The sequence below is a fragment of the Hyla sarda genome, chromosome 3 (assembly GCF_029499605.1).
Source record: "Hyla sarda isolate aHylSar1 chromosome 3, aHylSar1.hap1, whole genome shotgun sequence".
Lineage (NCBI taxonomy): Eukaryota > Metazoa > Chordata > Amphibia > Anura > Hylidae > Hyla > Hyla sarda.
The window spans coordinates 235462779-235481959 of NC_079191.1; the positions used below are offsets into that span (position 1 = coordinate 235462779).

Below are 19181 nucleotides of genomic sequence, written 5' to 3' on the forward strand. Positions count from 1 at the left end.
AGCTCTAGGTTCTCTAGGAAGTTCTAACCCAGATGTATTCCCAATGATATCTAGAATAGAGCTCCAGTATTCCTCCAGATAAGTGCAGCTCCACAGCATATGCAGAAAATCGGCCTCGGGAAGTGAACATTGTGAGCAATTTGAATCTCATTTAAGGCCTATTTTGTAGAGAAAGTGAGGTGTTTGATATGTCCTGTATAGAATATAAATCTGAGATAACCGGACACTCTTTCCCAAGGATTGATTTGGAATTAATAATATTGATTATCTCATGACAATGGTGCTTGTCAAGGGATAAGACATGTGTTTGAAGCAGGAAAAATGGACAAGCATAAGGATCTGAGCAACTTTGACTTTGTGATGGCTAGACAACTCAGTGTGAGAAACTCCAAACCAGCAGGTTTAATTCATTTAGCTATGATAAAAGGTTTCGGGACACATGGTGCATTGCATATTGCAGTGTATAGTGTAGGTCAGAGTGCCAATGCTGACCCAGGTCCACCACATGAGCATCAATACTGTATTATGGAGCAGTGAAAGAAGGTGGCCTGGCCCGACACATGACTCTTTCATGTCATGTGGACTGCCATGCACATGTGCATCGCTTACCAGGGGAAAAGATTAGGATACACTTTGGGAAGAAGGCAATCTGATAGAGATAGTGTGATGTTTTGGGGAAAGTTCTGCTGGGAAACTTTGGGTCCTGGCATTTTTGTGAATGTTAGTTTGACACATGTGGTGTACCTAAACATTGTTGAAGTCCAAGTACACTTCTTTATAGCTACAACAATAATTAAAGGTAGTGGCCTCTTTTAGCAGAATAGTGCACCCTGAGTTGGCCTACAAATTCCACAGATTTTAATACAAAAGGGGTGTACTGGAAAAACAGTTCTGTCCCATGGAGTCCACACCTTGCAACTTACAGGAAAAAAAAAATTCTTGGCCCCCTATACTAGAGGACATTTTCAAAGATCTTGTAAGGCCATGAGGATGTGTATGTATGTATATATGTATTTATTTGTTTATATTTTAATTATTGTTTTCATTTTGTTTCAGAAAATTCATTGCCAAAGCCAAAGGTATCAGAGGAAAATGTTATCTCTCCATTCAATACAAACCTTAATTATTCAGGGCTTGCTGCAGGAAATGGGCTCACAGAACTACCAGCAGGGTCAAAGGATCATGGAAATCACGGAAATATGCCAATTGTTGTACCTTTAATTCCTCCTCCTTTCATGAAACCACCAGCAGGTATACAATGACTTTATTTATATGTGTTCTCTTTGTATTAGGAAAATATGAAGGTTTATGCTCCTTCAATTTTTATAAATGTTGACATGCTATTGTAAATAGATACGTATCAATTAAGCAAAAACTACAGGGCATAATACCAATATAGAAAATCCCTTGACAATTTCAGCAATTACTATGACGTGACTTAGTTAAATTGAATATGTCTAAGAACGCTAAATAAATACATATATTATATGCCAAAAATGAACTACAAATCTGATAAAATCATGTAAAATATATATCTAAATTTTATAATAAAACTTCTCCTGAAATTTGCAAGGGGGTAATATAGATCAGAGGGTAATATAGATATTACAAAATGTTTTTATACTTGAGACCTACATTTAGGCCAGGAAATAGTTTAGAGATAGACGTAACAATATTACATTAGATTGTAAGTAAAAATAAATATTTGTTGTTTTTTTTATTTTTCCCATAGTGAAATTTTCTATTATACTTTTGCTTTTAACTGTCCCTGAAATAATTGGTAGCTACAATGAAATGTGAAGGGTGGTTGACAACAACTACATGAAATATCTAGAGTAAACTCTTGATAAGATCTGGTTCACAAAGGGCAAAAACTGTGACATATTTAAAGGAAAACTGTTACCCTGATCACCAACACTATTCACAATACACTGGGTTATAGTGTGGGTGACCAGGAGTCAAAATATGGGTCACTTACCAAATTCTGTCCAGTGGCTCCTTTGATATTGCCTGGATAAGTTCCCTTGCTCAGTTCAGTTAATTGCGTCCAGGAGGCGTGGCCCCGCCAGCTGGCCGCCCCCACTTCTTTCTCTCCCCTCTATTGCCAGCCCCTCTACTATTATATTCATATTATGCTACTCCATGTCCTAGTGACATGATTCGTATGTCACATGAATGCTGCGCTACAAGGCAGGACCACATGCGCTGATCGTTTACTGACGGCTATGGCTCGGGATGGTTGGGGCATATAAACTTTACAGACAGGACTTACATTTAGTAGTGAAGCCTCGCTACTTCCGATTTCCGGGTGTAGAAAGGTTGTGGCACAGGTGCTCTGCAACAGTAGCAGAATGCTCTCGCAAGAAGATTAGGACGTGAGAGCCGTCAGTAAACAAAAGGCGCATACGCTCCTGCCTTAGAGCACAGTGCTCACGTGACATGTGGCTCATTTCACTAGGATGTGGAGTGGCATAATAAGAATATGCTAGTAGAGGGGAGAGAAAGAAGCAAGGGGCGGCCAGGTTTTTAAAAGAAGGGAGGCCTTTCCATAATACACATTCTTAGTATATGATGTATTCTGGGCTTTATATGAGGCCTAATAAGTCTGGTTGTTAAAATGCCTAAGAAAAATAGAAAAATGTGAACATCAGTAGATAAACAAAATTAATCTTTTTTTATTTATTTATTTACTTTTTATATCTAGGCATACCTACAAGACGGCTAATGTCTATTATTTGCGGTTCTGCATAGGATAGAATTACATTTGAAATTCATGTGCAATAACCATAGGTTTTTTTAAGTATTATTTATGAAGTACAGCATAGGAATTGGTCATCTTCTCTTGTATTTTTAATGTTATGGCCATATTATTTTATGTAAGGCAGCTGATATTGACAGGTTTGACTTAAAGGGGTACTCCGCCCCTATCTTCTTATTCCCTATCCAAAGGATAGGAGATAAGATGTCAGATCCCGGGGGTCCCGCCGCTGGGGACCCCTGAGATCTCCGCTGCAGCACCCCGCTATCATTACTGCACAGAGCACCCTCGCTCTGTGTGTAATGACGGGCAATACAGGGCCGGAGCATTGTTACGTCACGGCCTCGCCCCCTCGTGACGTCACGGCCCGCCCCCTCAATACAAGTCTATGGGAGGGGGCATGGCCTCCCATAGAGTTGCATTAAGGGGGCGGGCCGTGACGTCACGAGGGGGCAGAGCCGTGATGTCACGATGCTCCGGCCCCTGTATCGCCGGCCCCTGTATCACCCCGGTGATCTGACATGTTATCCCCTATCCTTTGGATAGGGGATAAGATGCTAGGGGCAGCGTACCCCTTTAAACCGAGATTTAGATTTATTTGTTTTCAACTTCTAGGCCAAAACTGGCCCTAATGCTTTAGGTTAAAATTGATAAAAAAAAGGGTTGATTTCTGTGATGATGACTGTGTTGGCAAAATGATCAGTGACCAGACAATTTTTCATAAGCACAACGATTAGCTTAGGAATGAGCAAATGCTTGTCCCTCGGCTGATAGCATTGCATTGACATGTCAAAAAATCCTTGTTTGTCGGCCACACAAATTTCTCCATGTAAAAGGGTTTGATCATATGAGGAATGATGGAAGCAAAAGGTCATACAAAAGATACACCAAATGTTCGTGCAGCCCTGCCTGCATGATAACAGAGCCATGCAATAGACTCCCTAAATCACCACTGATCTACAACATGTCTACATGTCTAATAGCGCCCATTGTCTTGCACACACACAAATACCTTTGTCACATTATAAATCCATAATGTATATACAGCTAAACCTTTCCAAATGATCACCTCTTTGAAAAGACCTCCATTTTTCCAGACTATATTTCCTGCAACAGATCTTTGGTTTCACCAAATATTAAGCATATGGGCCATCTGGTTTGGGAGGACCACTCCCCTAGAAGACCACTTTTTAATGCAATTTTGAGTGGTTGTTTCAGAGAGACTTCATTGTAATTTGTAAGTACGGTACTGTATATGCATTATCTATCACATTATTTAAATTTTATACAATGAAAAGTTGTTTTCCACACATTTTAATTAATTGGTTTACATTATGAAGTTTATAGAAATGTAGCATTTAAAGCATAATCGGGTATCTATTGCATGTTATCATGTTATGTTTTTTCCTCTTAGTTAGGCTTCTTCCCAAGAATGGTTTTCTTTTACACTGTTAGATGAGCGAGCACTTTATGGTGATTGGATACCTTTTTCCTGTCTACCAATATCTTTCTTCTCTCATGACCTTCTATCTCTTACCGGTGACACCCCTTTCTCATGTTGTCTTATTCACACAGTCACAAAGTTACTATTCAGTCTTCTGATATATTCAATTTCTTCACACGTTCAACCTTGCTCTCATATCTAATTTTTGTAGCTAGATTCTCACACTCAAGACTTGCTTATCGGGCTGTGTAAATGTAGTATTTGTTGAAGGACATGGATGATTATTGATTTCTTTTACCTTCAGAAACGGTTCACACTCCTCTCACAGAGTCTTGATAAAACAAACAAAAGAAAATGAGTGACTATAAATCACTTTATTAACCCATTAGACTATCCTTTTTTTAGTTAGTTTATCAATTATTTTATATGTACCATTTTAGATTATTGATAATCTTCATCAGTTAGTTAATCAGTCAGTTCTATAGTACTGTTTGCAGCTGAGCAAGGTATGTATAGTCCAGCTAACATTTCCATTTACTATTTTCTATCTGTGTGGTAATATTTTACATCGCATAGTCTAAACTAAAGTAAAATATCCTGCAAAACATTTAAAATGTATTGGCACATATGAATTTATAAGTCTAAATAATTGTAACTATTGTTCTATAAAGACCATTCACAAATATTTTAACACTGAAAGGGTTGTCTCAACATGACAAAGAGGGTCTTACTCCTAAGGTTAACAATAGCCAAAGCTACACACACACACACACACACACACATATACATTGCTCAAAAAAATAACACACTGTCCTCTCAGGAAGCAACACTGATTGACAATCAATTTCACATGTTGTTTTGGACATGGAACAGACAACAGGTGGAAATTATAGGCAATTAGCAAGACACCGCCAATAAAGGTGTGGTTCTGCAGGTAGTGACCACAGATCACTTTTCAGTTCCTATGCTTCCTGGCTGATGTTTTGGTCACTTTTGATTGCTGGCGGTGCTTTTACTCTAGTGGTAGCATGAGACAGAGTCTACAACCCACACAAGTGGCTCAGGTAGTGCAGCTCATCCAGGATGGCACATCAATGCGAGCTGTGGCAAGAAGGTTTGATATGTCTGTCAGCATAGTGTCCAGAGCATGGAGGTGCTTCCAGGAGACAGGCCAGTACATCAAGAGACGTGGAGGAGGCCATAGGAGGGCAACAACCCAGCAGCAGGACCGCTACCTCCACCTTTGTGCAAGGAGGAGCAGGAGGAGCACTGCCAGAGCCATGCAAAATGACCTCCAGCAGGCCACAAATGTGCATGTGTCCACTCAAACGGTCAGAAACAGACTTCATGAGGGTGGTATGAGGGCCCAACGTCCACAGGTGGGGGTTGTGCTTACAGCCCAACACGGTACAGGATGTTTGGCATTTGCCAGAGAACACCAGGATTGGCAAATTCGCCACTGGCGCCCTGTGCTCTTCACAGATAAAAGCAGGTTCACACTGAGCAAATGTGACAGAGTCTGGAGACGCCGTGGAGAACGTTCTGCTGCCTGCAAAATCCTACAGCATGACCGGTTTGGCGGTGGGTCAGTAATGGTGTGGGGTGGCATTTCTTTGGGGCGTCCACACAGCCCTCCTTGTGCTTGCCAGATGTAGCCTGACTGCCATTAGGTACCGAGATGAGATCCTCAGACCCCTTGTGAGACTATATGCTGGTGCGGTTGGCCCTGGGTTCCTCCTAATGCAAGACAATGCTAGACCTCATGTGGCTGAAGTGTGTCAGCAGTTCCTGCAAGAGGAAGGCATTGATGCTATGAGCACATCTGGGACATCGTGTCTCGCTCCATCCACTAACGTTGCACCACAGACTGTCCAGGAGTTGGCGGATGCTTTAGTCCAGGTCTGGAAGACATCCCTCAGGAGACCATCCGCCACCTCATCAGGAGCATGCCCAGGCGTTGTAGTGAGGTCATACGGGCATGTGGAGGCCACACACACTACTGATCCTCATTTTGACTTGTTTTAAGGACATTGCATCAAAGTTGGATCATCCTGTAGTGTGGTTTTGCACTTTGATTTTGACTCCATATCCAGACCTCCATGGGTTGATAAATTTGATTTCCATTGATAATTTTTTTGTGATTTTGTTGTCAGCACATTCAACTATTTAAAGAAGAAAGTATTTCATACAATTAGTTCATTCAGATCTAGGATGTGTTCCCTTTATTTTGTTGAGCAGTGTATTTATTCATACCAAAACTAATGCATTCTATTGTGGGCATTGTCATGAAAGGGTTAGATTAGAAAGCATAAGAACTATAGCAATTGATTAGCTACCAGTTATTCCCACCCATGGACATCAGTATAAGCCAACTATAAACCAACTGGATTATTAAAAATATGTGAAAAGTTGGACGGATAAGAACTTTTTTACTGTTTCATGGTTTTTAATAAGTAGCTCATATGAGAAACCATTCAGATGGCAGTATTCTTTAGAGAAGCCTGAGAATTACTGTCTACGTCATCTAATACAGAGCAGCTAATTCTGTCTTGAGAGAGAACTGAAGAGTCATGTCTGGTTGCTCCAAAGTAGGAGCAAACTATTAATCAGTTTCTCATTATGTATTGTGATATATAATATATTGTTCTATTTAGAAATTCCATCCTTTAAACAGGCACATTATTCATATGTGCTGTTATTTTTAGAAACTCCACTATTTCTATAGGGCTATAACCTAGGAATGCAAGGGATAGTGACCATTTATTCATTTTTAAGGCCACACCACTCTACTGTATGCATATTTTGCCTACTTACAATGTTACAAAGCATGTAATGTTTATTTTTTTCTTTTCTTTTATACTACAGAGGATGATGTGTCAAATGTACAAATCATGTGTGCCTGGTGCCAGAAAGTGGGGATTAAGCGCTATTCCTTGAGCATGGGGAGTGAAGTAAAAAGCTTCTGCAGTGAAAAGTGCTTTGCCGCCTGCAGAAGAGCATACTTCAAAAGAAACAAGGTAAGAAATAGCAGACACTTCACCCAAATATCACCAGTTATTTTTTTATGCATGCCTATGTATGACGGCAACAGCAGACACATTTGCATGGTAAATGTTATTGTCAGGAAATCATTGTCCTTGCTTTTACAATAACTTGTCATGCATGTTGTATATTTATGCAGGAGTTATATGTGTCTAGGTTCATATGATAGTTTGAATAATAATCTACATAAAAAGTAGAGTAATTTTGTAACTACATTTTGTTTTGTGTTACACATACATTACATTATTTCAGCCTTATTTAGACAGACACATTACTTGGGCTGTAGTTCTCAGTTCAGCTACAGCCCAACTTCAGCTACAATTTAGGAGAACCTCATGGGGCTATTAAGCACAGGTATAACTATAGAATATAAATCTGTAGTATCATTTTTCAGCCTATTTTGCAGCAGATCCACCCTTTGTACCACAGAATAATAGGCATGCTGTGGATGCTGTCCTGAAATTTGTGCTTATATTTTTCCACTACATGTTGATGGAAAATGTTTAATTCATATATATTGTTATGCATTCTATAATCTTTTAAAAATTTTCAGTGTGGAATCCATATTGAAAATATACAACAAATCCATTGCTGTAGGCATGTATTCTAGACATTTTCCTGGTAAATCGCCCACAGATTAGCCCTGCAATCCATATTCAGGATACTCAATGCCCATTCCGAGTGGAATCCACTTTAAGAAGTGACAAGACGCTGTATGCACTATGATACTGACTCCCGCATTACTATAGTCTTCAGCTGCATTTGCAATCTTGCTTATTTTAAAGGAACCAGACAACAGTCTTGTAGCTGTCACACCCAACATAACCTTTTCATATCTGAAGTTCCGTTCTGTGGCTCAGTTATGTGTGGTAAAATGTTGGACACCATGGTAGAAACCTAAGAGAACCCATTATAGTCAATGTGGTGCATCTGTTGTCATGAGTGGAACAACGAAAACTGCAGATGTAAAGAAGCCAGTTTAATGACTGATTACTTATAGGGTACTGCATTATTTAGACCAAACTGTCATAATCTTATTCATTTATCATCTTGATCCTATTAATGTTGCAGAAATCAAAAATAATAATGCATTTCCCACAAAAAGTGCAAAAAGTGTGCCAAATATAAAAACATACAAATTTTGATGGGATTAAAGATGAGTTTGGACTAAGCAAAGCACATACATTTTGGTATATATAGATTTATGAAGCATATAGAAGCATGGGTAATAAGTTGATTTTCCATATAGAGGAACATGGGTTGGTTGATTTATTAAGAAGTGTGGACACAGGGAAGAAATTGATGGGAAAAATGTATAAAGTTTTGATAAGAGGTACACAGGGGAAGATGTTGTGTATAATTAAAGGAAAATTGTAGAAAGAGGTAGGTTTTATTGCAGATGAAGTTTGGACATCAAACAAGCAATATCAATTCACTCAGCTGAGGTTGGTACTTAGTCTTTATTACTCCCCGATTCAGTTATGGAAAATGAACTGTAGGGAGGATTCTAAATGCCCAAAATGTCGAGCAGAGTAGGCCAATTTTTTTATTTAATATGGGGATGCTGCAAGATTGAGAAATTTGGGTTGGAGGTGTTTTAATATTTGGAGATTAAATTTGATATTAAAATGATACCTTCCTCGATAATGGTGGTGTTGGGTGATGTGAATAGTTTCGGTTGTCTGAATGAACTATTGATTAATATTTTTTTCTGGCAAAGAACCTGATTCTAAGGGTTGGTTTGCTACTGATATACCAGCAGTGCTGCATTTGTTGAATTTGGTGACCAAGGTTAAAGAATACGAGAGGGGTCGAAGTAAAGAGTCCAAGAAGAGGCTCAGAGCCTTTCAAAAGATGTGGGGTTTGTGGGGATAGGATAACAATGGTCCTTATATACTAAGAGTGTTTTGTAGTTTTCTTTGTGGGTTTTAATTCCCTACAAAAAAATATTTCCATGGTATTTACTAATGTTTCCCTACATTTTGCACTTTTCCCTATGTTTTGCTTTTTTTTTTTACACCTGCTCTGATCTGTCTGGTTTTCCTAGGTTAAAATCCACCACATTTTCTGTGGAAACCATAGTAAATATGTTGTGTTTTTTTTTTGTGAAAATGTCTAATTCGGTAAAATGAAGAGTTAGTCATTTTTTTTTCAATTTTGCGCACATTTTGGCGCAGACAAAATTTCTGGAGCAATGTAATAGTAAATCAGGGCCAATGTGTAGATGTGTGAGATGTGTTTTTTTCTCCTTCTAATTTTTTTTCCCCCCTAGAGCTGTGTATTCAATTGGGTGGGAAGGTGGGGTATATATTTGCTGTATTGTCTTGTGCTATTTTGTATTGGAAAATAAAATCTTACATACATTTTACATACATGATAAAAAAATGCCCTACTAGGATGCCAGTGTCCCATGCCCTAATAAGCCCACAACAGAATTGCTTTGTTCAGTATTTAAATAATAGAACTAAAGAAAACTAAAAATATATTTTTAGATTAAGAAATAAAGCTTAGTTATGCTGCCCTTGCTGAGGGCGGTATAATATAGTGATTGACACTGTTTCCAGCAGTTATTCGCTTATTCCAATGTGTATTTATCAGGGCACACCAAGCCTATCTATCATTAACAGGTGGGTGGGCAAAGCGGCCCCTAATCAATATCACTTCTCAAGCAGCTCTTGGCACATTCTCTGTACTTTGGCATGTGAGTTCTACTTAACTACTCAACAGTTCAGAATAAGTAACAGACCGCTGAAGAGTCTGTCACTATGTTGTTCTTCCCTCAGTGAGAGAAGCATAAGTAAACTGACAGGTTCCCTTTAATGACCTTTACTCCTAAAAGGGTTAAAGAGATTTTCCCACAAAGAAATTGTAACACCTAACCACAGATATCAGATATATCAAATAGATATCAGCATTTTGACTCTGCTGGGTGCCATATGTTTGAAGCTATTCTTTCTAGAAGAAATGCTTTAATGTGACTTATCTGTCCAATGGGAATGCTCAAAACCTGCTCCATATATAGTGTAATCAGAGTTCAGTCTTAGTAGAGTTGCTGAGATACAGTTGAGAGAAGTGTGGAGTCTGCCTGTGAGGTGATTCTGAAGGAGGCCTGAGCCCTAGTCCAGCAATCATGCATCTTCTTCTACCAGTAAACCCCTGTGCCTGGGTGAAAGTCAAAGCCTGGCGGTAAGCACTAAAGTCCGGGGATCAATTCAAGTTAGTCAAGTCCAAGTAACTACAGTCTAGCGTGGGTTGCATACAAGTCAAGTCAGTCTTATACAGCACAATCAACTATAAGTCCCAGCAAGCTGATAAGCTTCCCAAAGTTCAGCTTGCATCTCCTTCATGCTAATCTGAGCTGTAACGGATTGTACTATCTTTCCAACCTCAGTAAAGCCAGTTATCCGTAACCTTGCGTTGGAGTAATTATTTGCCCCGTGCCTGGCACAGGAGAAGCTGGTCTACCTCAGGACAACCACGCCCTGGCGTCACGAAAAGGTTAATTCACACATTACCCTTACCCGACACCACAATCGTTTTTGGCTGCAAAAGTTGCATAGACATAGAAAAATGCCTAGAACAAATAGAATACCTAGTGAATGCTGCATGTTAAAAATAAAGCCATGGGCCAAAAATGTACCCAAAAGTGAAGATCTGATGAGGCTAAACTTTTTTTGCTAATAAACGAAATATTTATTAGCAATTTTGGTGTATTAGCAGCTTCAACAACAGCTTAAAGTGTACCTGTCATTTAAAAAGAACCTACATGGTCATGGAATATACAAGCAACTTCTGTACAACATCCATACAAATATTGAGTCACAGAATGTGAAGAAGAATGATGTCAGGTGATTGTTATACAACACTTACTACTGAAGGTATTGCATGACAAAAGCCTTTGTATAGCTCTAGACTCAGAATTGTAATGCTTCTTATTCTCCAGGTGTTTGTCTAGAAAACAAGATGGCCTCTATGTTAGGAGCAATTATTCTGCCGTACACATGCTGTGTTTCTGAGCTGGAACTAATTTGAAGCTATTCGGCTAAATTGATTTTACATTTAGTTTTCTTCTAATCAGAGAACAAAATCATCTTAATTCTACAAATGTTCATTCAGTTATGTTCATTATCCTCATTTGTAATTGAGAATTGATTGTTAATCACCAAAACACTGTTACTATTAGTGATTGTGCATCCCAGAGACACTTGAGCTATATATATATATATATATATATATATATATATATATATATAAATTATTTATATTAAAGGAGTTCTCTAAGCTAAAACTTTTAACCCCCGCTGTGCCTGGGCTGTAAAACTATACATAATTAACTTTCACTTACCTGCCTACGATCCCCCGTTGTTCCGATATCGCCGCCCCGTTCTCCGGTCCCGGTCTCTTCCACTTCCTGCGGGTCGGTGACTTCAGCCTATCAGCGGCCGCAGCAATGTCCCGTCATGGCCGCTGATAGGCTGAGCGCAGAGTGAAGTCACTGACCCGCAGGAAGTGGAAGAGACCGGGACCGGAGAATGGGACGGCGATATTGGAACAACAGGGGATCGTAGGCAGGTAAGTGAAAGTTTATTATGTATAGTTTTACAGCCCGGGCACAGCGGGGGATAAAAGATTTCAGTTGGAGAACCTTTAAGACAAGGTGGGATGAAATCTAAAATATGAGCTTGTATTTCTATTTACATTTAATAAAAAGTTTACCCCAAGAGAGGTGGATTTTCTAAACTGCAAATGGTTTGACACTGGCTAGACTGGGGTATGGAGCCTAAGAGATTTCTCCATTCTTCCCCATTAACCCCTGCTAGGAATTATGGTCTTTCTCAGCAGAATTTTGAGATGGCGGTTCCCAGTCACAAACGTTGGTGGTTCACTGTAGTAGAGAACTTGAAGCAAAGTCTTGAATCTAGTCTTGGGTCACCAATGGATGAGAAGGCAGGATGCAGCAAGCTTCTGGGTAAGGCAGAACCATAGTTAGGTAAGGGTCAATCCCAGGGGTAGAACCACATGAACTAGGCAAGAAATCCAAAGGGTGAAAGAGGGGTGTAATCAAGAAACAAGGTTAAGTTAAAGGGGTACTCCGGTGAAAACCTTTTTTCTTTTAAATCAACTGGATGCAGAAAGTTAAACATATTTGTAAATTACTTCTATTAAAAAATCTTAATCCTTCCTGTACTTATTAGCTGCTGAATACTACAGAGGAAATTATTTTCTTTTTGAAATGCTCTCTGATGACATCACGACCACAGTTCTCTCTGCTGACGTTATTATAATAATATTAACGCTTTATTTATTGTTGTCCTTGGGATTTCAACCCAAGTCCCCAGCACTGCAAGGCAGCAGTGCTAACCACTGAGCCACCATGCTGCCCTTAGCATACATCTGCTATGCATGGTTGCTGAAAATGGACAGAGATGTCAGCAGAGAGCACTGTGCTTGTGATGTCATCAGTGTTCCAAAAAGAAAGGAATTTCCTCTGTAGCATTCAGCAGCTAATAAGTACTGGAAGGATTAAGATTTTTTAATAGAAGTAATTTACAAATATGTTTAACTTTCTGCCACCAGTTGATTTAAAAGAAAAAAGGTTTTCACCGGAGTACCCCTTTAAAGGTCTGACATCAGGGACAAGTACCTAGGAGGGGATTTATCTTATTCTAAGGCAATGACCACCTGCAGCTTCCCCTTTAAATAGACCACCAATTTTTTTTTTTTTAAATATCCTGCAGCTGTACTATCACTGGATATAAGCTTTAGGCTAGGTTTCCACTAAGTAATTTTTCTGTTTTTTTTTATAATTTTCTTATTTTCTTTTATACTAAAAAACACCAGAAAAACTGCCACCGATTTTTCCTGCGTTTTGGCGTTTTTTCTTGCTTTTTTTCTGGCGTTTTTGCATTTGAGTGGAAATTGCATTTTTTGGCCCCTTTGGCGTTTTTGTTTTTTAAAAATTTGTTGGGTACCAAATAAGAAAAGCATGCAGTAGGGATGGGAAAAAATTTATTTAGCGAAATTTATATTTTTTATACCAAAATTTTTATTAATTTTTAAACAGAGATCAATTTATGTGGGTGGGAAGGGAAGTAAAAATGTATCCGGCAAGAATAGTGGTCTCTAGTCCCCTGCACTGTATTATGGGATGTGAATTCATGATGATTCATATTTCCCGCAGAGAGCTGTGATTGTCCGGAAGGTTCCAGTCAATCAAAACTCTCTGCGGGAAATATGAATAGGTGTATATATACCGCAGTGCAGGGGACCAAAGAGGGGACCAGAGAATAGCTGCCGGCCGCCCGCATCTATATATTATACAGGACTAGAGAAGAGCTGCTGGCCTCCCGCATCTATACATTATACAGGAGGATCGCAGCGGGTGTCAGGAGTGACACCCGCTGGGATCTGTCCTTAACTGCAAGTACTACTGCTCCCAACATGGAGCTTACTCTGCTCCATGCTGGGTGCTGTAGTTCTTGCATTAATAGACAGATCGCAGCGGGTGTCACTTCTGGCACCGGCTGCGATTGTCCTGTATAATGTATAGATGCGGGCGACCGGCAGCTCTTCTCTGGTCCTGTATAATGTATAGATGCGAGCGGCTGGCAGCTCTTCTCTGGTCCCCTGCACTGCCGTTTACAGTCATAGCCGTAAATGTTGGCACCCCTGAAATTTTTTAAGAAAATTGAGTATTTCTCACAGTAAAGGATTACAGTAACACATGTTTTGCTATACACATGTTTATTCCCTTTGTGTGTATTGGAACTAAACCAAAAAAGGAAGGAAAAAAATCTAATTGGACATAATGTCACACCAAACTCCAAAAATGGGCTGGACAAAATTATTGGCACCATTAACTTAACCCCTTCCTGCTATATGACGTATGTGTCATATCGCGTCGGTTTAGGCGGCTATCAATGGCCGGGGACCGCGGCTAATACCGGACATCACCGATCGCGGTGATGCCCGTTATTAACCCTTCAGACGCGGCGATCAAAGTTGATCGCCGCATATAAAGTGAAAGTAAACTTTGCCGGTTAACTCAGTGGAAGTGAAAATAAAGTGTTAATAAAGATCATTTAACCCCTTCCATAATAAAAGTCAGAATCACCCCCCTTTCCCAATAAAAAAATAAAACATTGTAAATAAAAATAAACATATGTGGTATCGCCGCGTGTGTAAATGTCCGAACTATAAAATATAGTAATAATGAAACCGCACGGTCAATGGCGTACACGTAAAAAAATTCCAAAGTCAAAAATAGCATATTTTTGGTCACTTTTTAGACCATAAAAAAGTGAATAAAAAGCAATCAAAAAGTTCGATCAAAACAAAAATTATACCAATAAAAACGTCAGATCATGGCGCAAAAAATGAGCCCTCATACTTTCCCATATGCAGAAAAATAAAAAAGTTATAGGGGTCAGAAGATGACATTTTTAAATGTATACATTTTCCTGCATGTAGTTATGATTTTTTCCAGAAGTACGACAAAATCAAACCTATATAAGTAGGGTATTATTTAAAACCATAAGGCCCTACAGAATAAAGAGAAGGTGGAATATTTACCGAAAAATGCACTGCGTAGAAACGGAAGCCCCCAAAAGTTACAAAATGGCATTTTTTCTTCAGTTTTGTCGCACAATGATTTTTTTTCCCCGTTGGGTAAAATGACTAATGTCCATAATATGGATTTTTAGGTGCAAAATTGAAAGCGTTATGATTTTTAGAAGGTGATAAGGAAAAAATGAAAATACAAAAACAGAAAATACCCTGTGTCATTAATGGGTTAAAGGAGTACTCTAGTGGAAAACTTTTTTTTTTTTTTTTTTAAATCAACTGTTGCCAGAAAGTTAAACAGATTTGTAAAATCTTAATACTTCCAATACTTATTAGCTGCTGAATACTACAGAGGAAATTATTTTCTTTTTGGAACACAGAGCTCTCTGCTGTCCAGAGTAAGAGAAAATCCCCATAGCAAACATATGCTGCTCTGGTCAGTTCCTAAAATGGACAGAGATGTCAGCAGAGAGCACTTTGCTTGTGATTCAGCAGAGAGCACTGTGTTCTGAAAAGAAAATAATTTCCTCTGTAGTATTCAGCAGCTAATAAGTACTGGAAGGATTAAGATTTTTTAATAGAAGTAATTTACAAATTTGTTTAACTTTCTGGCACCAGCTGTTAAAAAAAAAAAAAAAAAAAAGTTTTCCACCAGAGTACCCCTTTAATATTTGGTTGCACACCCTTGGGAAAAAATAACTGATATCAGTCGCTTCCTATAACCATCGATAAGCTTCTTACACCGGAATGTTGGACCACTCTTTCTTTGCAAACTGCTCCAGGTCTCTCTTATTGGAAGGGCGCCTTTTCCCAACATCAATTTTAATATCTCTCCACAGGTGTTCAATGGGATTTAGATCTGGACTCATTGCTGGCCACTTCAGAACTCTCCAGCGCTTTGTTGCCATCCATTTCTGGGTGCTTTTTGATGTATGTTTGGGGTCATTGTCCTGCTGGAAGACCCAAGATCTCTGACGCAAACCCAGCTTTCTGACAATGGGCTGTACAGTGCGACCCAAAATCCGTAGATTTCATGATGCCTTGCACACATTCAAGGCACCCAATCCCAGAGGCAGCAAAACAACCCCAAAACATCATTGAACCTCCACCATATTTCACTGTAGGTACTGTGTTCTTTTCTTCGTAGGCCTCATTCCATTTTTGGTAAACAGTAGAATGATGTGCTTTACCAAAAAGCTCTATCTTGGTCTCATCTGTCCACAAGACGTTTTCGCAGAAGGATTTTGGCTTACTCAAGTTCATTTTGGCAAAATATAGTCTTGCTTTTTTATGTCTCTGTGTCAGCAATGGGGTCCTCCTGGGTCTCCTGCCATAGCATTTTATTTCATTTAAATGTTGACAGATAGTTCACGTTGACACCGATGCTCCCTGAGCCTGCAAGACAGCTTGAATATCTTTGGAACTTGTTTGGGGCTGCTTATCCACCATCTGGACTATCCTACGTTGACACCTTTCATTAATTTTTCTCTTCCGTCCACACACATGGAGATTAGCTACAGTGCCGTGGGTTGCAAACTTCTTGATAATGTTGCGCACTGTGGACAATGGCAAATCTAGATCTCTGGAGATGGACTTGTAACCTTGAGATTGTTGATATTTTTCCACAATGTTGGTTCTCAAGTCCTCAGACAGTTCTCTTCTCCTCTTTCTGTTGTCCATGCTTAATGTGGCACAAACAGACAAATGCAAAGACTAAGTGAACTTCTCTCCTTTTTATCTGCTTTCAGGTGTGATTTTTATATTGTCCACACCTGTTACTTGCCCCAGGTGAGTTTAAAGGAGCATCACATGCTTGAAACAATCTTATTTATCCACAATTTTGAATGGGTGGCAATAATTTTGTCCAGGCCATTTTTGGAGTTTGGTGTTACATTATGTCAGTGCTTCTCAAATAGTGGGGCACGCCCCCCAGGGCAAACGGCGTCCCACACGGCGTCGGTTGCCTAGCAACTCTACGGCTGGATATTACTTACGGCCCTGGGTTGTCAGTGTGGCTGCCTGGGAGAGGCGCTTTGAACACCGGTGTGGCGCGCTGCTACGTTCAGACATGAGTACACGTCACCGGGGTGACGTGACCTCACGTCTAAGCGCAGCAGTCCACCATGTCGGAGTTCACTGTGCCACCGAGCAGTGCGCCCGCCGCCCTGCTTTCTCTCGTACAGGCCCTGCTTGTCCTCAGGTACAGTTCCCTGCTTGTCCTCCATGTAAAGAGCCTTGCTTGTTGTCAGTGTACAGAGCCCTGCTTGTTGTCAGTGTACAAAGCCCTGCTTGTCCTCCATGTAAAGAGCCCTGCTTGTTGTCAGTGTACAGAGCCCTGCTTGTTGTCAGTGTACAGAGCCCAGCTTGTTGTCAGTGTACAGAGCCCTGCTTGTTGTCAGTGTACAGAGCCCCGCTTGTTGTCAGTGTACAGAGCCCTGCTTGTTGTCAGTGTACAGAGCCCCGCTTGTTGTCAGTGTACAGAGCCCCGCTTGTTGTCAGTGTACAGAGCCCTGCTTGTTGTCAGTGTACAGAGCCCCGCTTGTTGTCAGTGTACAGAGCCCTGCTTGTTGTCAGTGTACAGAGCCCTGCTTGTTGTCAGTGTACAGAGCCCCGCTTGTTGTCAGTGTACAGAGCCCCGCTTGTTGTCAGTGTACAGAGCCCTGCTTGCCCTCAGTGTACAGAGCCCTGCTTGTTGTCAGTGTACAGAGCCCCGCTTGTTGTCAGTGTACAGAGCCCTGCATGTTGTCAGTGTACAGAGCCCTGCTTGTCCTCAGTGTACAGAGCCCTGCTTGTTGTCAGTGTACAGAGCCCTGCTTGTTGTCAGTGTACAGAGCCCTGCTTGTTGTCAGTGTACAGAGCCCTGCTTGTTGTCAGTGTACAGAGCCCCGCTTGTTGTCAGTGTACAGAGCCCTGCTTGTTGTGAGTGTACAGAGCCCTGCTTGTTGTCAGTGTACAGAGCCCTGCTTGTTGTCAGTGTACAGAGCCCTGCTTGTTGTCAGTGTACAGAGCCCCGCTTGTTGTCAGTGTACAGAGCCCTGCTTGTTGTCAGTGTACAGAGCCCCGCTTGTTGTCAGTGTACAGAGCCCTGCTTGTTGTCAATGTACAGAGCCCTGGTTGTTGTCAGTGTACAGAGCCCTGCTTGTTGTCAGTGTACAGAGCCTCATATACGTTAATAAGGATACAGTGTTATGCAGAGGTGTACTTGTAACAATTTTATAGACAAATGATACTATTTACAGTCGTGCAGGGGGCGCGAAATGTTTTCTTCTTCCTAGGGGGAGCATGACAGAAAATAATTGAGAAGCACTGCATTATGTCTAGTTTGCTTTTTTTCCTCCCTTTTTTGGTTTAGTTCCAATACACACAAAGGGAATATACATGTGTATAGCAAAACATGTGTTACTGCAATCCTTTTCTGTGAGAAATACTCAATTTTCTTGAAAAATTTCAGGGGTGCCAACATTTACGGCTATGACTGTATTTACCGCAGAGAGTTGTGATTGGCTGGAACCATCTGGCCAATCACAGCTCTCTGCGGGAAATATGAATCATCATGAATTCACATCGCATAATACAGTGCAGGGGACCATAGAAGAGCGTCCGTGCCGCCGGCTTCTATACATTACAGTGGTCCCTCAACATATGATGGTAATTGGTTCCGAGAGGACCATCATATGTTGAAACCATCATATGTTGAGTACATATGTCTATGGAAAACTGGTAATTGGTTCCGGAGGCCCGAGACCATCATATGTTGAGTATATATCTCTATGGAAAACTGGTAATTGGTTCCTGAGTCCATGAAATTTCAACCCAAAGTAAGTAAAAATAACCACACAAAGTACAGATAAACCATGTCCTTACAGTTTAATCACATTTTAGAAGGATAGAACTTGAAAATGGTACAACTGTAAACTGGTGCAACTGGAAACCGGTAAACTGGTCAACTTCTGGAAGGATGGAAGAGTCTGTTCCTGTCCTTCTGGTGCTGCTAAAACAAAAAATCCAAAGTAAGAAAACATGAAGAAAGAAGAAAAATAAGCAGCAACTAAACCATGTTCACTTACTGGGGTGGGGGGATTTGTGCCCAGGCCTGGGGGGATTTGTGCCCAGGCCTGAGGGGATTTGTGCCCAGGCCTGGGGTGGGGGAGATTTGTGCCCAGGCCTGGGGTGGGGGGCTTTGTGCCCAGGCCTGAGGTGGGGGGCTTTATGCCCAGGCCTGAGGGGAGGGTGATTTGTGCCCAGGCCTGGGGTGGGGGGATTTGTGCCCAGGCCTGGGGTGGGGGGATTTGTGCCCAGGCCTGGGGGGATTTGTGCCCAGGCCTGGGGTGGGGGAGATTTGTGCCCAGACCTGGGGTGGGGGGATTTGTGCTC

General features: G+C 40.7%; 1 protein-coding gene across 4 annotated transcripts in view; it reads left to right on the forward strand.

The window, feature by feature from the left end:
• Positions 1-19181, forward strand: part of SOBP (sine oculis binding protein homolog) — a 229021-nt gene that overhangs the window by 68075 nt on the left and 141765 nt on the right. For all 4 annotated transcript variants that reach the window (XM_056566245.1, XM_056566246.1, XM_056566247.1 and 1 more), the window contains 2 exons: positions 1057-1251; positions 7068-7219. In XM_056566245.1, the coding sequence (XP_056422220.1) occupies positions 1057-1251; positions 7068-7219 (347 nt within the window). The remainder of the gene's footprint in view (positions 1-1056; positions 1252-7067; positions 7220-19181) is intronic.